Raw genomic sequence first — 21,749 nt, 5'->3', positions numbered from 1 at the left:
ACATAGTTATCGTACCAGTCAATTTCCATACAACAGCCATTTTTTATATTGCAAAAAGCCACAGATTCCCATTTTCGCCTTTAAAAATGGAGGCTGAGTGGTTTAGGTAATTACAGCTGTCACGGCAGGTTTGACAAATCATTTCTCTGCTCTATGTATGCTTTAGGCCACTGGGAAAGCTGTCAAATAATGACATCAGAGTCTACATTAGGACTGGCGAAATGCAACTACATTTCCTTTCTTATTTAACTCGGATGGCCCGTCCTTTTCCTATTCCCTTGTTGAAAAGGAGAGTGGAACGAACAAATGGATTATAATTCAACCCAAATTAAACGGAGATAGGTAACAGTGAAGGAGCGTGAAAGAAAAAGAGAAGCACATCCTTGCTTTGGTGACAAAGAAGTTTGCTCATTCTTCATCATCAATAAGTTTTGCAAGCTTGAGTCACTTCCTATAATTCCAGGCTGTAAGGATGAGCACGAATACCAGCTGGCTGCCTTGCCCTTGGTCTTCCCTGCTCCTTACATGATCTTAATTCCAGTCAAAGTGCAAACCAACCACAAACTCGTTATTACTTCAATGCCTTCGTAAGTTACCTACTCAGGTCTGAAAACAACCCTGGGCACCGATCTTGGTTTCAGATGCTTTCCATGGGTCTCCAGCATCTGGAGGCAGCTGGGGCTCTGATATTTCCACTGACATTTTGTGATTGAGGCAAACGATTAATGAGGAACCTAATTTTCCCACTGATGCTTAACAGAAATATTATATTAATTACTATATTACCAAGGCCAGGTGATGAGAAGGGGGTGCCGCATGCAACTTAGGTCTCATCAGAGGGCTACAGCTCACCTGAAAATGGTATCTCTGTATAGGAACACCGTAGTGGAAACAAAACAGGCAAGACAACTGTAATGGGGTGGGGCGAGAGGGGGGATGTAATGATCTCAACACAGTCCAGAGCTATCTGAAAGCAGGTACAAGTGGAGAAAAATAAGCTTAAATAAGATTACATAAATTGGAATTTGGTCTAGTAAATGCTTCTGCAATTTTCACTAATGTGAAACCACTGCTTATTTACCTAGTTAATAACTAGAATTAGGAAACGAGTATGCAAAAAGCAGCTACTGGAGCTTGAGCACTAGGGTTAGGAGAACTGTCAGCTCTGAAGCCAGGAAATATGCAAAGAGATGTGCTCTTTACATTCATTTAATACTTCAAAATATATATATATTTTTAGCTGATTTAGATATTCTGCCCTTGTGCATCACCAACCTTAAAACCTGCACCGAGCACCCAACTAACCTGATCCAGCACCTGATCTCTAGCTCCTTGTTCCTCCTGCTGACCTGCTCTGGTGGTTCATTTGTGTTAGCACCTTCCAGGTAAGGCCACTGATTCTGCTAAGGCTTAAGGCTACGCTAGCTGCCAGTTTGCTAGCAGCATAGTTACGTTAATGAGGGATGTGATTAACTCCCACCACTTTAAGATGGATGCAGTAACAGTGACGTGCAATTATTTTTATTACTAGAAGAATTGGAATGAGCTATACCAGTATAACGTGATTCACACTAGAGAAGTGTCTATTCTGGCACATAAAATGGAGTAAGATTTGCATATACGTTCTTTCATCTTCACTTTTACAGTTTGGGAGTAATTCCAATGGTTTTGGGGAAACTCCACACATGCACGCTCCATCTGACGTGCTTCGAGTCCTTGTAGCACAGCACACAAGGAGGCTATTTTAAGTGTTTATAACACTTCATACACATTTGCACATTATGATTTGTGGCTGCTACCATATAATTGGAAGCTTCACGGGAAAGATATTAACACGGAGAAGGAAGTGCATTAAATTTGTAGCTCAGTATTGGGGGCAAAAGCACTCGCACGGATTTTTCCCCACTGCTAGCCTTACACCACATTACACTAAAAAAAGGCACGAGATGGAGTTACTCACAGCAGCCTTCAGAACTGAGACTTTAAAAGAGAATGCTCCCCCCTTCACTCTATAAGCTTTGCTTCGTACAAGTTCAGAACAGCCCTAGCTTTTTCTAAGGTTCATTGTGATGATAAACACACAGCAGTGTATGGTATGCACTACCGCTTATTAGAATTTAATGCTTCTTGAACAACTACAATGCGAATGGGCATCACAATAGATGGGAACCTCGGTGGAAACCAGAATTCCCACAAATTGTTTAAGAGTACAGTAAATGAATAGCGTTATAAACAAAAAGCCCAAATCTCCCATAAATGCTTACGTCGCATTTACCCACAGATTAGCCCACTACGCGTTCACTGTGCTACTGCACTTGTGCAAAAATCCTTCAAACAAAAAAATTACACCCTAACAAGGAGCACTTTCAGCTTACAGATGCGTTTAAACCAGACAAACCACATTTGTCTCGGATTTTTTTCATATTAGTGAGAGATTTTTGCACGAATAGGACATTCTGTGACAGAGCACCAAGTTGGGCAATTTTAAAGAAGGCTCCATTTTGAAATACTTCACTGGCAGGGCATCAAGACACTCACTAATACAGATGGTAATTTCCAAAAAGCCATGTTGGGAGTTTATTTTTAAGCTAGTATCTTCAAACAAAAGCAGGGCAACGCAACTGACAAAGTTATAAACACAAAGCATGACAAAATCTAGATGACTGCGTAAGTAAACTAAGCTGAAACCAAACGGCCTGCTGATGCCTCCCAAAACCACTGCAACCTCAGTTACACAACCAGACAGTTAAAATAAACGTAAGCTAAGTTTTCTGTATATAATGCATTAAGAAAACTACTCCATCCTATACAAACCCTCCTTGTTTTTTCTCTCTCCAATTAATAAGGAGCCATGTTAACATATGCCACAGGTGTTTACACGCGTTCTTCCTTACAATTGAGGTGCTCACAGGATAAATATACATTCTTAGTCTCCTGGGAACATATTTAGGGAGCAGAGGAGAAAACACAGGCTTATTGAACGCTCTACCTTGCAAAATAATTTTTAAAGCCTTAATGTTTTTTCTCCATGCAGAAAGAAGGGGAAGAGGACACGATTCCACTCAGAGCGCCTTTCACACCTTGCTCATGGCTGTCAGAAGCGATAATAACAGCAGTGTAAGAGCACGAGAAACACCTGCCTGCAGCTCATACACACCAGCCAGCTTGCAAAGTGTTTTTTCCTCTGTCAACAGAGCAAAATGTTGATAGGGAAGGATGCTGGGGGTGTGTATGCACACACAGAGATACTCAGCGATGCTCACAGACACACACACACCTCCGAACGAGCTCCTGCCCTGCTAAAACCCCAGAGGCGAGCAGCAGGCGCTGCGACAAACCCCCTAAAACTCTTTTTAAAACTCAGTTTCTGAGCAGGGGAACCCCTCCCCGCTGGGGACACGGAGGCGAGGCCCAGCGGAGCAGCCCAGGAGCTCTGCAGAGGGGCAGAGGCAGGGCGGGGAGGGAGCAGCAGCCCGAGAGGAGCAGCACGCCCAGCATCGCCTCAGGACAGAGACGGGGAGCGGGGAAGCCCCTCTCTGAGTGCTCCTGAGGGGAGAAAATTAAACGGGGAGAGCGTGGGGGGGTCCCCACCCCTCCGGGCACCCCCTGAGGCAGCTCCCAGGTTGAGAGCCGAGCCTCAAGCCCTTCAGATCCCCGGGCAGGGCTGTGTCAGGGGCTGCCCCGTCCCGGTGCCGGTGCCCGCCCCGGTCCCTCACCGGCCCGTGTGGTGTCGCTGAGGTCGTGGTTGGCGGCGCTGGCCCGCGGGTAGTCGCGGAGCTTCCTGCCGCTCAAGCTGAGCGTGCCGCTGGCCGCCGCTTCTTCCAGAGCTCGGTCCAAGGAACGGCTCCACGAGCCGGGGCCCGCCGGAGGAGAAGGACACACCGCCGCCACCGCCGCCGCCGCCGTCGCCACCGCGGTGCCCAGCGGCATCCCCGCCGAGCCGCCCTCCGGCGCCGCCAGCCCCGCGGCCGCCATTTCCCCACCGCCGCCGCTGCCGCCGCTCCGGCTTCGTGCCGCGCTGCGCATGCGCGGGGCGCCCCCCGGCCGGGCGGACGGGACCCATGCGCCGGCCATGACAGAGAGGGAGGGGAGTGCGCATGCGCCAAGCTCCCCCCCCTCCTCCTTTATCCCCTCCCTGCCTGTGAGGGCCATGGCGGGGCCCGCCCTGACACCGCCCTGAACAAAGGCAGGGGTCGGGGCAGTTACCGTGCCCAGCGCCTCGTCACATAGACACACGGGCACTATGTTCATCCTGACCCCCTTCCATGGCTTATACTCATCCCTCTGCCAAGCACACTTAACTCAAAACCGCGGCCGCAGAGGTTTATCAGGGTGTTGGCGCTGATCCTGTGAGGCGAGGGTGAGGGTGCAGAGCTCCCGTCAGCAGTGCAAACCCCTGTTACATCGTGATATCACCTGTCCGATTGTGATATCGGCAGCTAGTCACACCAATATACATTAACTTGTACAGCACCACTGCAAAAGGTGCTTACTTTTCCCAACACAGGCAACAAACGCAAGCCTTCTTCAAATTCAACTATTTTTTTGTTACATTCTTCAGAACATTTAATAGTGATTTAGTCATTAACAACCCCTTAAATATATGCATTTTCTGATATAACCAACATATTACTGCCCAAGTGTTATGACAGGGACAAGACAGCATGAAACCTGTAACTTTTTATTTAAAAAAAAATTAACAGCTTCAGAATAGATCAAATGTAATAACTTCTCCAAAAAATACCAAAAGGTACAGTGTAAAGCATCTTCTCATTAAATACAAACTAGCTTTTTTTTTTTTTTTGATGCATTGCATCAATGTTTTGCATCTATGTTGATGCAAAAGAGTTTTTTTTGTTGCATCCTGGCACATGGAAAATGTATACATGGAAACAGAATGACTGACGCCACATTATCTACTCAAATTCTAACAGTGGGACATCTTTCATTTGTCAAAAAAAATCCTACTAGTAATTAAGAAAAAACACCTTAACACCATTTTGCTTAGTTCATTTCTGCTAAGGTATACTTGTCAACATTAAAAATAATGGTTTCAGTTCTATATAGCATCAGGGATGCATTTGGACTTTAAAATTGCTGTATGAATGAAAGCCCTTCTACAGTCAATGCTCTTCAAACATTGAAGTCCCCAGTAAACACCAGTTAACTTGGAATTTGAGATAAAAACGCAAGGAAACCAGTTCTGTAAGAAATCCAATGTAAACTCTTCAAGAAAAATAAAACGAAGTAAAACCACTTCAAACACCATGAACAATTGTGGATGCAGCAACCAACCATCCTTTTATGTGGCTGTACCTAAACTCCATTGCTACAGAACAGGGTTAAACTCATCAATTCCTGGGCTGGAAGCAGCTTTAACTGTATGTTATTCCTGAACAGGTGCCTCACTTTTAGGAATCATAAATTAATATTGAGAATGCCCCAGACCTTACCATCCTGCAGATTCGGATACACAAAGCTATGCCTGCAGCAAGTGACTACATGCTCCTGCTCAATGCCTTACACATGCTGGTAGACTGAGGGCTTTCTTCCATTGACATTCCCCAGTTTTGGCCAATTTCAAGACGCCTGACAAATTTCAATCAACTTCACATTTTACCTCTCTTTGGTATATACAAGCAAGTGCCGTTAGATTGCATGCCTCTGGCCATTTGTATGAGCCACAGAAAACCCTCTGGGTCAAGGTTTGCAAGATGAAAATCCTGTGTCTGGGAATGCAAGGAACTCTACCATGCCACTGACTTTCTTGTGAACTGTTACATTTATTTCTATGAAATTATCCAAAAATTTGAAGTTATTGCATTAAGTTTGAGAAAAGAAAAACTTACAGAAAGAAATAGTAAGCAAAAGTTTAAGAAAAATGGGAGATGTGTAAACTCCATTTGCAGAGGATGCTGATGAACTTGAGATATTTGTAATATTTGTTACTCTCGTACTGCCTGCGCAGTACTCCTCCAATATGGCCTGGACCACTTTTAAGGATAAGAGTAGAATAGTCTCCATCCCAATTACATATTACGGGTCTCAGCTAACATCTTTATTTGTGAAATAGAGAATGCAAAACATTTAGTCTTCAAGAAAGGAAAAAAAAAAGAACTTTAAAAGCACAAAGAAGTACAACCAATGCTCCCATGAAAAATGTTGCTACATCACTACTAAAGTATTCACGGACTGAGGCTCTGTGCCAAACTGCAGTCCAGAGGAAAGTTCATAGGCAGTCCCTAACATCCTAAAGTGGGATTTGTAATGATACACTGACACAATCTTTACTATAGCAGGGGGTTGAAGAACAGATACCGAGTACTTCTAAACAGAAAGAAAAACCTTTTAACTTCATGTTTAAATATTGGTTGCAAGATGAACCAAAATTGGTGTTTGTTAACAGCTGGGCAACAGAATCTTTTCCAACCAGGTGATGGTGCTACTCCAGTAGATCAGTTTCCCAGTTTTCCCCCTCTCAGGGCAAAATGTCTTTTACTGCTCAAAGTAAAAGTAATAAAAACAGTGCCACCATCTTAGCAAGAAGTCTGGAGAATTTCAGGGACATACGCCATATTCTTCTGCCCACTTTTATCTCACTTTCTTAAGTAGGTGGGATCAGCACTCAAGTCCATTCGACAGGTTAGCCCACTGTTACAAAACGGCTTCCTTTGTTCTGAGACAGCGCTGTTCTTTGCTCCTTCAGGATCCCAAAACGTTCGTTCAGTGTCATCCCTGTCTGAAAAATAAAATAATTTCATAAACTTAAAAGACGTTAGGTTAATTTAGTCAAAGTAATAAATACAAGAACATTTTTTCCTCCTTTAGTTTCATTACTTGACTTCCTAACTCAAATTCCTAAAACAAAAAAAGGTTTGATTTGGCTTAGTTCTTTCCTCCACCATTTAAAAATCAAGAGCTACTTCTTGCAATTTATTAAGAATACATGGTACACAATGTCAGGACTGACAAACTACTCAGAAAACTGTAAAAAAGTTAAACTGAGGACAGACAGACTGAAAAGGGAACTTTTACTACACCTATTTCCCCATACAGATTCTATGTAACTTCAACAACTACAGCTGTTGAACCACTATAATGCAGTTTGTTTTCCAGTTCATCCAGTTGAGGCTGCAGACTGGATTCTAGGCCAAAAGTTCAAGTAATTTTTCCAATATACTAGTAGACTATTTTTGACATACTGCTTGTTCACTGAAGGAACAAATCCAGACCAATGCCCTGACCCTATGCAGTACTCTGCAGATGGCAGCAAGGAGCTGATTACAAGAACAGCCTCATCTTGTGGTCAAATTCTCCGGCATCTGTCAGCCTGTAAGAATTTCATCAATGGCAGCACTAAGATTTCTGCATCCGATCACTCATCTTCATTAAACTTTGGAAAAATATTAATCATTCAAGTGTTTGTGTCATCACACTGATCACATCTGATTTTCTCACCCCACCTTTTTTTTTTTTTTTTTTTTTTTTTTTTAAAATGCTAGGTGCATAGCAAAAGTCGCCCTATTAAATCAGGTTACATCACCAAATGACGCTTGTTCCTGAATTACGCACGCTTGCTGATTCAAGCACAGCAGGAACACCAGAAAGCTTTTAGAAACATTCAGCATTTTAAATCCTATTTAAAGCACATGGGTATTCAAGATGTAAACTAGAGGAACAGGAACAGTGAGTTCAGGCACTTGCTTGGAGTTACACAGCAAGTTAGTGGAAGAACAAGAAGTGGAAATGAAGTTGTCACCAGTTCCCTCATTTTTCACTAGTGAATCTAGGAGAAAAGTGCCTGGCTCACCAGATTTTATCTGTCTTATCTGAAGCTACTTCTACAGTCAAGAAATGAAACTACATTTACCTGTTTTCCAACACTATTAATATCAAACTGCAATGGAACCCCTTTGGGAATCTTCTTCTCTTCAGATTGGTCCCTCTTCATCAGAAATGGGGGCACAGGAGTGCGAGTTAATCGTAATTTCTGGGAACTGTGAAAGAAGAACATCAGACAGGACACTGTGAATACATGTTTTATGCAATGAAGCCTTACTGCTGATAGAAATATTAATTTTTCATCATGCCATTTGATTAGGCCAGCTGAGTAGCTGAAGGGCTCAAATTCAAGGAGGTTAAAGTGAAGCAGAACTATGAAAGTTTAGGATTTCTTATTGTTATTAGACAGCAAGTGTCCCAAAAGGAAGTAATTTTATTTATTTATTTTTTTTACTGACAACCCCATTATTCACGGTTAATTATTCTTGTAAATACATAAAATAAAAACTGGTATAGTTTTCCCTGCAGATAAAATATTAATAATGGAAAAAGCAACTCAATTGATTTTTAAAATAAAATATCTCACGAATCAACAGTGCCTTCAATTTTATAAAGACAAATACAGCAATGCTTTCTTTAAGTAAAATTCTAGCAGTGTCATTGCTGATCAGGCAGAAACTACTACCATCACTCATCAACTAGATGCTAAATTCATTTTTGTTCAGATCAGGGAGGAAAACAGCCTTAACAGTCTGATCTAGAACAGGCAGACAAGGTGAAGAACTACCAGCCCACCACCCTTCGACTCTACACAGCAGATCAAGCTCCTAATGAGGAGATGTTTCGGTAAACTCAGCTGTGGTGTTACTAACACACAACGCAGAAATATTCAAAAACAGGACAGATTTGGAAGTCTTCAGAAAAAGCTGTCACGTGAAGTCACATGAAAGACTGTCCAAAAGGAACTTGCTAAATGGCTCAGGAACAGCGATTTCATTTATGTTAACATTTCACAACTATTTCTCAAACTCACATTGGGGCTAGGATTGCTCCTGGGTTGTCGATGGACACAGTCAAAATCCCTCCACTTGTGGTAGAAGTTCGCCATCTAGTTTGAAAACACAGAAATCACAAAAATATTGCTGAAATTTTAGTCAGAATATCTTCAAATGTGCGTCCAGAACTCAGGCTAATAAGGAACGTGCAAGTTTTCAGAATGTAGGCCAATACAAAGACCACATGCAGCCAAATTTTCTCAGCCTGCTTTGTTACCAACAACAAAACTGCAAAGAGCCTACCAGGCTGAGAATGATAAAAGATCAATATGAAGAATAAGAGTGGAGGTTGTCCATCTTGTGGCCTGCCTTGCATATTTCCAAACTCCTTCATAGACTCTATATTTATATCAAATAAAATGGAAATTGCATCATGAGCTTAGGAGAGCACTGACATTTCAGTTTTTCTTCTTATCATCTATGCAGTATTCATGACAGACTAGTCTGTTCCTCTGAAGCTACCACCTTCCCCCTCATTCCTGCAAGCGTCTTACTGCAAACAAACTCCTCCTAGTTAAATTACGAAATAATTTAGAAAACAACTGCGGAAAATAGGGGGAGGATTGCTGTCACTCAGTTGAGATGCCTACAGGGGAACAAAAAAAGCATTCTATTACCATAGCTAGAAGCAGAAGCCAGTATTAAATGGAGAAGAGCAGTACAAACAAGAAACTATACTCAAGTTTTCCAAGTGAAATACTTACTGACGAGTTCTCTTTACTGTCTGGTTATCAAGATCATCTGTTGTCTGCACTTGGGCCTGCACCTGAAAGCACATCAATACAGACACTGGATTTGCAAAATGTTTCACAACTCCCCTTGTAGCAGCTGGAAATACAGCAGTTCAAAAACAGAAGTTTAAAGCGGTTTATACATGATGCACAAACTGAGCTCTACTTTCAGAGGGACATATAAGTAACTATCCTACTAACCTTGTAAGGCACTGGAAGAAAATTACTCTAAGAACCTAAAACGTTTTAAACATCGCCAATAAAGTAACTTAACCAATAAAGAGATGGAAACATCTTTGAGAACTTCTGCAAACACTACCAACAAGCACCAAAGTGTTACCAGGCCAGCAATAAAAGCTATGGCTGTAGTTCTGTAATTCATATGGATGGAAGATAGTAACTACCTACAGTTAAAACAACAGCAGATGTAGAATAAAGGCATAAATGAAAACCAAGAACACCATTCATTGCATATCCACTTTCTATTTTCTTGATCTTATTCAAAATAACTAAAAAAACCCTCTTTGAATACAAATAAGATGAACATATTCAGATTCTGAAACATGTTACTGCTCTATCATTTACCTGAAGGCAGCTGCTGAAAGCTGTGCATTGCTTTCTAACATTTACTTGTGAGAGGAAGAACTAATGGCTTAAAACTATCCCCAAATACTCAGACAAGTTCCATGCCCTTCAGAACAGTCCAGCTACACTGAAATAGGAAGCAAGACTCAATGGGTTACAGTAACTGAAGGGAACTGAAGGGAAGTCTCCAGAAGAACATGTGCCTATTTTCCAGTCTCCTTGAAGTTTCTACTTAGATCTGATGATCAAAAGCGATTAATTTCAACGTTTTGAGTTAGCTCAAAAGCCATGGCACTACTTTGTTTTCAGCAATGTTTATTACCTTCAAGCCTCTTCGAAACAAGAAAGTTGCTTGACGAGTGTCTTTCTGTTGATTTAGTTTGTTTCCAATTCTGGTAAAAGCAGACGGCATGTTATTCCTGTAATATTTAGAAAACATAGTGAAAGGCTCCAAAGATAACATATGAAAGAGACCACTATGAAGGTCAGGAAATTGCCCAATTGCCCACTAAAGACATCTGCGAAGCTGCCTCTTTGAGGCGGAACATTTCAGTCGCAATAAGCTTCTCACCTACGAGGAAAAAAAACATGTTATTTAAAAATGGAGAAATCTCTAGGACTAGAAATTATAGATCCATAGAATTATTTAGGTTTGAAGAGACCTCTGAGATCATCAAGTCCAACTATCCAACTAACACTACAAATCCACTGGTCAACCATGTCCCTAAGTGCCACATCCACACATCTCTTAAATACTTCCAGGGATGGTGACTTCACCACCTTCTTGAGCAGCCTGTTTCAATACCTCACCACCCTTCCTGTGACAAAACACTTCCTGACAGCCAGTCTAAACTTCCGCTGGCAGAACTTGATCCTGTCACCTCATGTCCTATCACTTGTCACCTGAGAAAAGAGACTGACACCCTCCTTGCTGCAGCCTCCTTTCAGGTAGTTACAGAGAGTGATGACATCTCCTCTCAGCCTTCTTTTCTCCACACTAAACAGCCCCGGTTCCCTCAGCTGCTCTCCTCATGTCTTGTTTTCTCATCCCTTCACCAGCTTTGTTGCTCTTCTCTGCACACACCTGAGCAACTCAATGCTTTTCTTGTAGTGATGGGCCCAAAACCAAACACAGTGCTTGAAGTGTGGTGTTGGGTACAGAGGGACAATCACTTCCATAGTCCTGCTAGCCACCCTATTTCTGGTGCAGGCCAGGATGCCACTGGGCACCTTGACCACCTGGACATATTGCCAGCTCATATTCATATATTGGCCAGCACCCCCAATTCCTTTCTTGCTAGGCAACTTTCCAGCCACACTCTTCAAAGCCTATACTGCTGCATGGGGCTTTTATGACCCAAGTGCAGCACCTGGCATTAGGACTCCCATGTCACAGGTTAATAATTCTGCTTCTTCTTTACTGTAATACCCTCCAGCACTTTATATTAGATAAAAACAAAGAGCAGTATTGGTAACTGTAAACAAGCTGCGTTTACAGTTTCTACAAGAGTCACACAGTGAAAATTTCCATCACAGAGACCAGTTCAGCTGCAGTTTGTAACTGATACAGATCAATTCCGGCATAAATAAAATATGCAATACCTTCCAAGAAACGGAAGATGGCACCAGCTTCCACAAAGACATTTTATTTAGAAAATTCACTAAACCATGGTTGTCACTTTGAAGCTATTATGGAAATCCATCTTGGCCATTTTCACATAGGCTGCCTATGATTTAAATGAAAGCAGAATACCAGACACTAACAAATGCAGGTACTTCCCAAGTGTTCTACACAGTAATAAGTATCTGCCTTTGTATGGAGGCCATATTCAGCTTCAGATTTACTAAGCTTCATACACATGACAGTCTTGATAGTACTACAACTGCCAGTACCTACCATTTGCCTTCGGACCCAGTTCTGTCAGAAACAAGACTCATTATGAAAAGTTATCAAGAAGAGCTCAGAAAGCAGACATGGCATTTTACCTTCTGTTTAGTGGAGCAGGCCTCCTGAGGACTGGGATTTGTTTTCTCTGCATATCAGATTGTCTCTGCAAATTTGTTTTCTTTTTCAAAACTGGGTAATTCCGCTGTGCATTCTTAAAAAGGAGAAAATAAATAAATGCAATATATATGTACGATGTGTACATACAAACACACACTAAATTGAATTAGGAACAATATAGTTATAACCTGAATATAATTACTGAGTCCTTTCCTATCTCTAAAAAGGGAAGTATTTCATGAATTAGTTGTTAAACTGAAACAGGGATATATTAGAATTGTCATTTAAAACCATCTGCATTTCTCTCCTGTGTGTTGTAACTGTATGCGCTTCTGCTGTTTCAAGCTTTGTCAGTTTTCCTGGAAATTTTTCCTTCAATTTTTGTTTGTTTACAAGCTGCACACAGAACACATTTTGCTTTGCCCACCTTTCACAGCTCACTATAATTTGAGAAATACCATCTATGCTGTTATGAATCATATGTTACCCTCATTACCAGGCCAAAAAAAGCAGAGCTTAGCAGTTACTTGATTATTTTACCTCCCTATATATAACTGACAATACCTCCTCCACACACCTTTAAAATTGCTCTTCTTCACAAATCCAAAAGCAATCCCTGTTCTACAATACCAGAATAGATGGAGCAGGCAGGAATGCACTGGAGGAACGCAGAAGAGGGAGGCTGCTGACAGAGGTATTTTGCAAAACTTCATTTTTGTGATAGGCCCATGTTTAACACCTCTATGCATGTTGTACCACTGGTTTGTAGCAAAGCAATATAGATGACAAGAAATCCTAGTAAGTGAGCTTTTCTTGTAAAAATACCATAAATGCTCACATATTCTCACAGAATGGACTTCTGTGCTTCAATCTTCATGGCTTGCTAAGTGTTCAAAACCTTTCAAACCTAGTCACTGTCCATCCCTCTCTCAAAACAAAAAACCACTCAGCCAACACACCTGCAATTTTGTAAGAGGTTGTACCAGATGTCTGCATGCTATAGAACCAGCATACTGGAATATATTTCAGTAGCACTAGTCTGAAGCCACTGTGTTCCATTTCTAATGAGTTCTTTTAGCAAAGTCAGAGTTACACCTACTGCAGACAATTACACGAACCACTGGAACTGCATTAATTACCTTCTCACTAAGCGGCTGTCTGTTCAGAGGACTAATTCCTTTGCGTGAACCCATTGCTTTCTTGGCTGCCAAGCCAGTTTTAACTCCGTAAGAACGCTTCTTCCCTGTTATCTTCTTTCTGTGTCCCAAACGATTTTTACCATAACCTGCAAAATAAAAAATAATTGAAGAGTTCAACAATTCTTACAGAAGTACAAAGTTTGTTGTGTTAAGATGCTATGCAAGCAACACAGGTTTATTTGGCTGCACACTTCTACCCCTAGAGCAGAAAATATCACTACGCTTGAAGACAGTTTGGTCATTCGGTTATTTTATTAAGTCTGGCTCTACAGCTAGCACAACAATAATCACCTCATACAGATGACAATTTTGCTTTCCTTCACTGAATTAATTAACGTTGAAAACTTGTTATTTGACACGTCTGCAGGGACAACTTAGTTTCCTATGCCAGAAGGACTCCTACCAAATACACCAAAATGGACCTTCATCAAGTGCTGAGTAACACAAAATCAAACCAAATAATTCAGGTCCCCAGCAATTCAGCAGACTTTAAATTACCAACTTAATAAAGAAAACAAAAAGAAAGAAAAAAAAAAGAAAAGCAACTTCAAAGCTTATTATGTACATCAGTGGTTCCCAAGACATAACTTAAGAAGAGTATAGCAACTGGCCCACAAAACCATATTAAACAGTGTATGAATTACATCACATTTAAAGTGTTTTCAATTAGAAGCCTGCATTCTGCAGTCTACACAAGACTGAGAAATGACAGCTGTCTTTGGATATAAAAGGCTTGCAAGTCTAAGGTCTGTAGTATAAACATCTCAAGTCTCCAGTTACAAGGGTTTGGTTAACCCTGTCTGGAGCCATTTAGTTTCACGTTATGTGAACGCGCCACACCTCGGTTTTATCCCCAAGTTAGGATCCCCTCTAGAACCTCAGACTGCAAGATAAATTTAAGACTGAGAAGTCAGCTCTGCAGAAACAGGCACATCTAGTCCTGACATATGTGACTTCACAGCACTGATGACAGATCTGTGCTTCCTCATGAGACAGGATCACGAGGCAAGCTGTGGATCAGAATCCAGCTTGGATAAATCTGCTGTTGAGAGACTGCTGTGTAACCACACTGTGTAGACAGTTAACAAATGCTCTTCCCCATTAAAAGAAAAGCTGAAAAACGGAGTTATTTAGGCTGGAAGGGACCTCACAAGCTCTCTGGACCAAGCTCTGCTCAATGAAATGACAACTTTGAAGTCAGCTCAGGCAGCCCAGGGTTTTGTGCAGTTGCATTGTGTATCACCAAGGACAACTTTTATTCAAATGGACAATGATCTTCTCTCTGCTTCTCCCCACAAAAGCTGAGAAAGTCCCAGCTCGAGTTCCTTGCTTCCTTTCAGAGAGTTTGGCAGCAACATCTAAAACCAGAGGGAATTGAATGCTGATCATTTGTGGTTTCTGTAGCTGTCCACAAACAAGAGAGGATTTGCCACTTATCAGAATAACTTCAATGGCACTGGAGTAGCAGTAAATCTACTGGTCATAAGTAAGTAATAATTAAGACCCTCAGAGGAACTATTTAATGATACCTTCTGCTCAGAAACAATATAGATGAGGGGTGCTTCAATGGGAGGAAATGTATGGAAATGCATGGACCTGTCTAGAATGGAGCAGTTAAAGCTATTCACAATGTTTCAACAAATGATGAAGCTACTGATTCTAGAAAAAAAAAAAAGTTTGCCTTTTTTTTTTCCCCCTAGAACAAGGGCAGACAAGGGAGGAAAGTTCCAAGAGTTGAACGTATTATGGATTTTATATTTGAAGCTCTAGTTCTTCCTGAAATTCTAAATTGTAATACTTGCTTCTTTTGTGCCCTTCAGGTCACGAACAACTGCACTGGAGAACTGTGGTTGTAAATAAAAGCCTACACTTGATAATCTACCACTTCAATTACTCTCTCACCTCCACAAATAGTCTCACACTTCATCTGACTGACATAAAACATTCTCCTGTACTCTCAACAATTTACCAAAGATGCACAAATTAATTAACACTGTTATGTTGGCCTGTCTGAAAAGCAAAACAACTCTGAGTTACGTGACATTTCATTGATCTCCAAAAGAATACAAACTACTGCTACAACGAATCTTAAGTAGTGACAATGAAAACATGAGATTACTTACCGTGAATGCATCAGACAGATGTGCATTTGTTTTAAACAAATGCTACTCAACAAGAAACTGTGTATACTAAACAGCTAGCTCAGGTGGTATGTGTTCTGTATGGACAGTACCAACCAGTGCTAAAAAGGTACTTTTCAAAATTAAACATAAGCAAAAAGCTTTTATTTCTAGCAGGTGCTCTTCATGTACCAGACTAATACCTGGGAATCATCTAAAAATGACTCCTACTTATTGAAAAATCTGACAGCTACTCAGGAAATCTGCAGTAGCTTCAAATCAGGTGTTACTGAGCACTTTTCCCCTCTTCAGTTCCTGCCTACGTGATTTTTTTCCCCCCAACTGCTGTACTCCACTGTAAAAGCACAGACTTAAGAAGGCTGCCATGGTACTTCCTTTGCAACCCAAAGTCTTAACAAGAAAAGCCAACTCAGACACCCTGCACTATCCATCTGGATGTCCCAGAGGCAGCGTTACAGACTGCAGTAACAGCTATTTTTGGGAAGCCTACTAGGAGAATTCTACCTAGCATATATAAATCTATTGGCTCTTTTTCACAAAGCTCCAAAGTTTGGCAAGGCCTGCGCATTTCCTAATGTACGAGTTTTGGCATGAACACTCTCTATCCACCTCAGTGAGACCAAGTATTAACACAATTTCCAAAACTGAAAGAAAATGAAAAAGAATCAGAAAGAAAGCCAATCCTTCCTTGTATCAAGAGAGTCCATGAAATACCTAATCTCCCTGCTGGCCGGACATCTCAATGCTGTTCTCATACTGAAGCAGAAACAAACCCAAACGTAAATGAATCACAATAAGCTGAATTATAATCAAAATTGTATACCACCATTTGAAAAACACACGTATTGACTGTGTCAATTCATGCTTTTTCAGGAGCTTACATTTCACCTCAAAAAATATCACAGTCCACATCATATTTGATACACCCACCCTTCTGTTGTTGGATTCCCCACTTGGAGCCTGGTGTCCTGAACTGCCGAGTTCGATTCTGATGAAGCCCTCTTTTCATTTTGGGGGAATATTGCTTTCTCTCTTCTTTCTTGTTCAGCTTAATTATATCATCTGTAAGAAGAGGGAAAAAAAGAAAAAAAAAAAAAAGATTTGACATATTGCAGACATATTCCAGTTCTAAAGAAGAGAAACCATAGCTGCTTAGAGTTAAGTGAAACAGACCAGTTAATCTTGAGAAACCAGCACATGCAAGTTAAGTCCCAATTAGTCTTACAGTCCTCATTTGATAATATAATATAAATATAATATAAAGCAGCTGTTGCACACATTTAGAATATCCAAGATACTTGAAAGATCATTAAGTTTCCAAACAAATGATCTGTTAGTTTTTGTAGACCACTGAAGAAAAGGTAATCCCATCGCACTCTCACCCCTTCCAGGCTACAGAAAAAATGTTAGTTCAAGCCTTAACTCTTTCACCCTATGTTACTCAACGAAATCATACAAAGGAACTCGGTCTATCAGTTATCTTTATAAGTTCACTGAGGTTCAGACGACAGGAAAAAGCAAGACTTCTCTCCCCAAGTACCTGCAATCCAAAGCAATCACCTTATCTATTGTCGTACAGAACAACATTGAACAAATTATTACTGGGTTTAAGAATACGTGTAAGATTATAAACTGATAAATTCATGAAAAGCAAACAGGTCTGTCAATAGCAAACCGTGTCACACCAGCCTGATTTCATCCACTGATCAGGGAGCTGGCTCAGGAGATAAGCATAAAGTAATAGCTGTGGTATGTCTTTACTTGACTCTTAGCTTGTCTACAAAAACACCATAAAAGAAGATGTCAAATTATACTTTATTGCATCTCAGTCGTGGGAGCACAACTGACACAAACGTCATATTCCAGAAAGATTCCACGAATACAGACATTCCCTTCTGAGTCAGGGAGAGAAGGGAGCAGGGTTGCTGTATTTAACCAAGTTCAAATGGACTTAGATGGGGTAGAAAAGAGAAAACAGCAACTAGAAAAAAAAATCATAAAATTTTGTTCGCAAATGCTTTGTATCCTACTGATAGTGAAGAGAAAAATCAGCCTACTTTGCTGCAAAAATGAATGAATATCTGGAAAAAAAAATAGGTAAAGGACTGCTGATACCAGGTCACTCAGGTTTCGATTGCTATAGAAGCTTCTTTACCAAAGAACTCATCCCTATAGGAAGGATTCCTGAACAAACCTTTCTGTATGACAAAGGAAACCAAAGCCACTTCAGAATGGTATCTAGCTCAAAAATAGCTGAAAATATCACTGACAACTGCAGTACTCAACTGGAAGCATTGCTCAAGCTTAGTATCAGCGATAAACAGGTGCTGAGCAAAAGAGAAAGATTCCCAACCTTGGACCTCCAGGGCCTTGAAGAGCTGACCCTGGAGCTCTTCAAGAAACACGTAGATGTAGAACTCAGCAGCATGGTTTAGTGCTGGACTTGTCAGTGCAAGGTTAAAGGTTGGACTAGATGATCTTACAGGGCTTTTCCAACCTGACTGATTCTATGACTCTGGGTACTTCTCTATAATGGGTACCTCCCCCCTGGTACCTGCGATGCAAACTACCATGTTCAGAGAACTTGGATCCTTGTTTCACAGTTCATCTGCTCCATCTTAGATCCCGTTTTTGCAAGACAACCAGCTGTTAATGCACACAGGCTTGCAAGTTTTTGAAACAAAAGGACTAAAGTTTCAGCAATTCTCTTATTTGGGGAAACGAAGGTTACCTAGGACATTAAGCTTCAGGTCGTCTTAACTAAGGAACGTGTTCTCCTACCTTGTCTGCGATTAGAGATCAAAACTACACCTGGAACAGCAGAATAATTTATGGATATTATCAAACTGGAAGCTCAGCCTCAGATGAGTTGCACACACTAGCAATAAAAACAGGTTTAATCTTTATTAGTACAAGAGAAAGTACTTAACACTAAGTTCTAGATCCTACGATTTCCTGGTTTAGCATCATGACAATTTTTTGTTATCATGACAGATGTGGGACTGAAGCTTATCTTCCTTTACAGCAGGCCATAAAGCTATGGCTTAGGGACAGTAGGTGGTGACGAAACTGTTCTCATGCAAGTTTCCCCTGAAATTAAACAAGCGAAGGGACACACCCACCCTCTACAGATTCTTTAACATAACGTCACCGTGACACCACAACAGTTCTTCACCATTTGTTACTGGGCAATGCCCAGAACATGCAGCAGTGGCGAATTCAAAAGCTAATTTGGCCAAATAAGAAAATATTTGGCTTTATGAAAGTAAGCTAGTCGCTGAGAATCAGTGACCTTATTCTTAGTAACCTTGGAAACAAAGACTCAGTATGCTAGTCTATAAATAAAAATAGATTTATTGGAATGCTGTAGTGGGACTTGACATTCAGAAAAACTCTCCACATCATTTCACGAGTCATCACCAGAACAAAGAACTCCACTGGATCCTCTAGAAAGAGAAAAAACGTATATATCTTCGTATTTTAAGGTGATCCACAGAAGCCAAGTCTACCATTGCATTCAAGCCATGATTTCAGTGTTTTACGGGAACCTCCTGACGGTACCAATCCACCACACTTTGGCAGCACAATGGAGCAGTCTCGGAGCCACACCACCAGGTTTTTGAGGCTGGGGTTTTTCTGAACAAACCCTGACTGGAAGACGTACTCCAGGCATCCACCAAGCATTCCGCCAACTACCAAGCAGGCTCAGCGGCGATCATCAGAACAGAATTAGTTTGGAAATGTACAAATAGAGAGGGTGGCAGGTTGCGGGCCCTACCTGAGGGGCAGCAGGCCTGACGCGGCCCTGCTCCTTCCTAACAGGCTGGGAGGGCAGGGGAATGGAGGCAGGACAGGGAAAGGGCAGCAGGTGCGGGCCGTGCCCCGGACACCCCCCTCCCACCCCAGGAACCCACCTCAGGCCTCCGGGCTCGCCCCCAACCGATAACGGCGCCTCCCCCTCCCCCCCCCCCCCCAGCCGTTGGCTCGCTCCGCACCCCCTTTAGCTCAACCCCACGGCCCCGCGGCTCACCCAGGGACATGTCGATCTTCTCCAGGCTGTCGCTGCTCCCGCTCCGGGCCCCGGCAGCGGCCGAGGAGGCCGCAAGCGGCGCCGCAGCCCCGAACCCGCTCATGGCCGCCCTGCCTCCGCCGCCTCCCCTCAGCCGCCCCGAACCGACGGCGGGCGGGCCTCGCGCATGCGCACTGCGCACGCGCCGCAGTCCTCCCCTCAGCCCGCGCCCCCTCCCCCCAAAATGGCCGCCGGCGCGTGCGCGCTGAGTGCCCCTCAGCCCGCCGGCCCGGTGTCAGGGCTGAAGGTGGCTGTGGGGTGGGAAGCCCAAAAGTACCACGTTGGGATTAAAATTGTCATTTAAAAATAAAATGATATGGGGACTGATGTTTTGTTTTCTTTGGATTTTTTGTCAAAGTCGCTTTCTGCAGGTTTTTGTCAGTCATGATTCTGAAATTCAGGACGATTCATAGAAACAATTTGTTTTTCTTCAATAAGTAATCGAGCAGAGCCTTTTTTTTTTTTTTTTTTTGCCCCAGCTGAAGTGGCAACAGTACACGCATACCTAGTAGCCAGCTGACTGTTACTACATGAGGTGTAACAGGGCTGGGACCTTCCTCTTTTTCATAGAATCATTAAGGTTGGAAAAGACCTCCAAGATCATCTGGTCCAACCATCACTTTACTGCCCATGTCATCCACTAAACCATGTCCCTAAGCACCAGGTCCAACCTTTCCTCAAGCATCCCCAGGGGCAAAGACTCCACCAATTCCCTGGGCAACCCAACTTGGTGAAGGAAATTTCTTTCCTTCATCTGGCACTCTCTTCATCAAACTTTAGGGATAATAATTATCACTGAAATCTCTACATCATCTTGCTTATTGTTGGTTGAAATTGGTCAGTGAGTTCTAGAGATACTAAAGGAAGGAACAGATGAGCAGACAACATGACCATATAGGCTGGACTTCCTTCAGAAAACAGTTGATAAATGCTGAAACAAAAAATCTGTATCAGTTTCCCCTGTTCACAATGGGCATCTTGTGTTATTGCCCACATCTCCCTGTATTTTCTCTGGGATTTGTGTTGAAGCTGCCATTCAGAAGTTGACTTCCCCCTGCCCTTGACCTGCAGCAGCCTTTGCAATGCGACCAGAGGATAACTGTTGTTTTAGGGTTTGACTGACTTCATGCAGACTTCAGGCACTATATTGCAAACGCCCTTGGGCAGGAATAAATATTTCCACAGACACAACCTCCCCTTATAGTGCGAACACTCCCACGTTTCATTAACTGCCTACATACAACATATGTTCATTTGCTATAACAAATTTTCCCTAGCAAATACCTCTCTGCCAAAATGCAATACCCAAAGTACCCAGCGCACAACTAAATCCTCATGTATGTAATCCCTGGCACAGTTTTTATCCTTCTATGCCAGGAGGTACCTTAATCTAAATACTAGGCAGTCCTTTGCCCCTTAACTGCAGAATGAGATCTTTTTAGGAGTATAAATCATGAAGAGCAAGAATGACAGGAGAGAACTGAGGATCTGTGCTGCACCATAAACTGTTGACAAGGCCTTTTCCATCCCTTTATGCTCTTTATGCATGTCTTTCCTTTTAAAATAAGACCAATAACATGCTTCTGGATTTTCCTCTTACTGAATTCTACTGTCTGGAAGAGAATGGCTTAGTTAACATCACAGGAAATCTTCAGCTAGTGAGAGATTTTCCTGTCATCCAAGCAGGAGTAGCCCACAACCACGGTGCAGGATGCTGTGAGTTCTATCCCCATTTTCTTCTCTGTGTTCTCTCATGTGTGGCATAACTTCAGACACAGAGCCTTGGAGCCAAATATTTGATAATTTATGCATTTTCCTCCAGATGACAAGTGGGATTTGATGACAAGTGATTGATGATGTGTGGGACTTGAGGTTTTTAAAGGTCACATTTCTAAAGGAAAGATGCTATCGCCAGATTACCGATAAATACTAATAATGGAGGTGTCAAATAAAATGTGCATTTTTTTCAAAACCTTAAACCAAATTCCTGTGATGCTATAGGGTGCAGCTCCATCTGGTGACTGTGTCACGCTGACAAACAAATGCTGTTTACCCAAAACAAATATGCTAACTGCAAAGGTGGCAGATGCTGCCTGCCCTCGCGGCAGGTGGAAATCAGACACGATCCAGATTGTGCCACATCAATTTGTTGCATTTATTATCCAAACAGGACACCAGCTGT

The 21,749-nt window shown here is 42.0% G+C and overlaps 2 protein-coding genes across 20 annotated transcripts in view; both read right to left on the bottom strand.

Annotated features, from left to right (window-relative positions):
* Nucleotides 1-4,029, bottom strand: part of LRCH3 (leucine rich repeats and calponin homology domain containing 3) — a 64,400-nt gene extending 60,371 nt beyond the window's left edge. For all 18 annotated transcript variants that reach the window (XM_084529073.1, XM_084529072.1, XM_084529064.1 and 15 more), the window contains exon 1: nucleotides 3,717-4,029. In XM_084529073.1, coding sequence (XP_084385199.1) covers nucleotides 3,717-4,026 — 310 coding nt within the window. In that variant the 5' untranslated portion in view covers nucleotides 4,027-4,029. The remainder of the gene's footprint in view (nucleotides 1-3,716) is intronic.
* A 2,007-nt stretch (nucleotides 4,030-6,036) lies between these two features.
* Nucleotides 6,037-19,675, bottom strand: FYTTD1 (forty-two-three domain containing 1). Of its 2 annotated transcripts, none has more exons than XM_084529297.1 (9): nucleotides 19,529-19,675; nucleotides 16,429-16,560; nucleotides 13,298-13,443; nucleotides 12,140-12,252; nucleotides 10,476-10,572; nucleotides 9,542-9,603; nucleotides 8,816-8,890; nucleotides 7,871-7,997; nucleotides 6,037-6,739 (listed from the first exon to the last, which is right to left on the bottom strand). In XM_084529297.1, the coding sequence occupies exons 1-9, from the start codon at nucleotides 19,629-19,631 to the stop codon at nucleotides 6,644-6,646; spliced, it is 951 nt and encodes a 316-aa protein (XP_084385423.1). In that variant the 5' UTR covers nucleotides 19,632-19,675; the 3' UTR covers nucleotides 6,037-6,643. The 2 variants fall into 2 exon arrangements, with proteins under 2 accessions (XP_084385423.1, XP_084385424.1); XM_084529298.1 differs by having other exon boundaries at nucleotides 10,476-10,545.
* Between the last annotated feature and the right edge of the window lie 2,074 nt (nucleotides 19,676-21,749).

The sequence above is a fragment of the Aythya ferina genome (assembly GCF_964211825.1).
Source record: "Aythya ferina genome assembly, chromosome: 9".
Classification (NCBI taxonomy): Eukaryota; Metazoa; Chordata; class Aves; order Anseriformes; family Anatidae; genus Aythya; species Aythya ferina.
The sequence above is the reverse complement of the archived record's forward strand: the minus strand, read 5'-3'. Positions and strand labels throughout refer to the sequence as shown.

What these genes read in the sequence shown, in the direction of transcription:
- FYTTD1 (XM_084529297.1), bottom strand. Translation starts at nt 19,631, where the DNA reads ATGAGCGGGTTCGGGGCTGCGGCGCCGCTTGCGGCCTCCTCGGCCGCT. An exon ending in GAAGATCGACATGTCCCTGG is followed by an intron (nt 16,561 to 19,528) that starts GTGAGCCGCGGG and finishes CTCTTCTTACAG; the next exon opens with ATGATATAATTAAGCTGAAC. An exon ending in TTAATAGTGTTGGAAAACAG is followed by an intron (nt 6,740 to 7,870) that starts GTAAATGTAGTT and finishes TTTATTTTTCAG; the next exon opens with ACAGGGATGACACTGAACGA.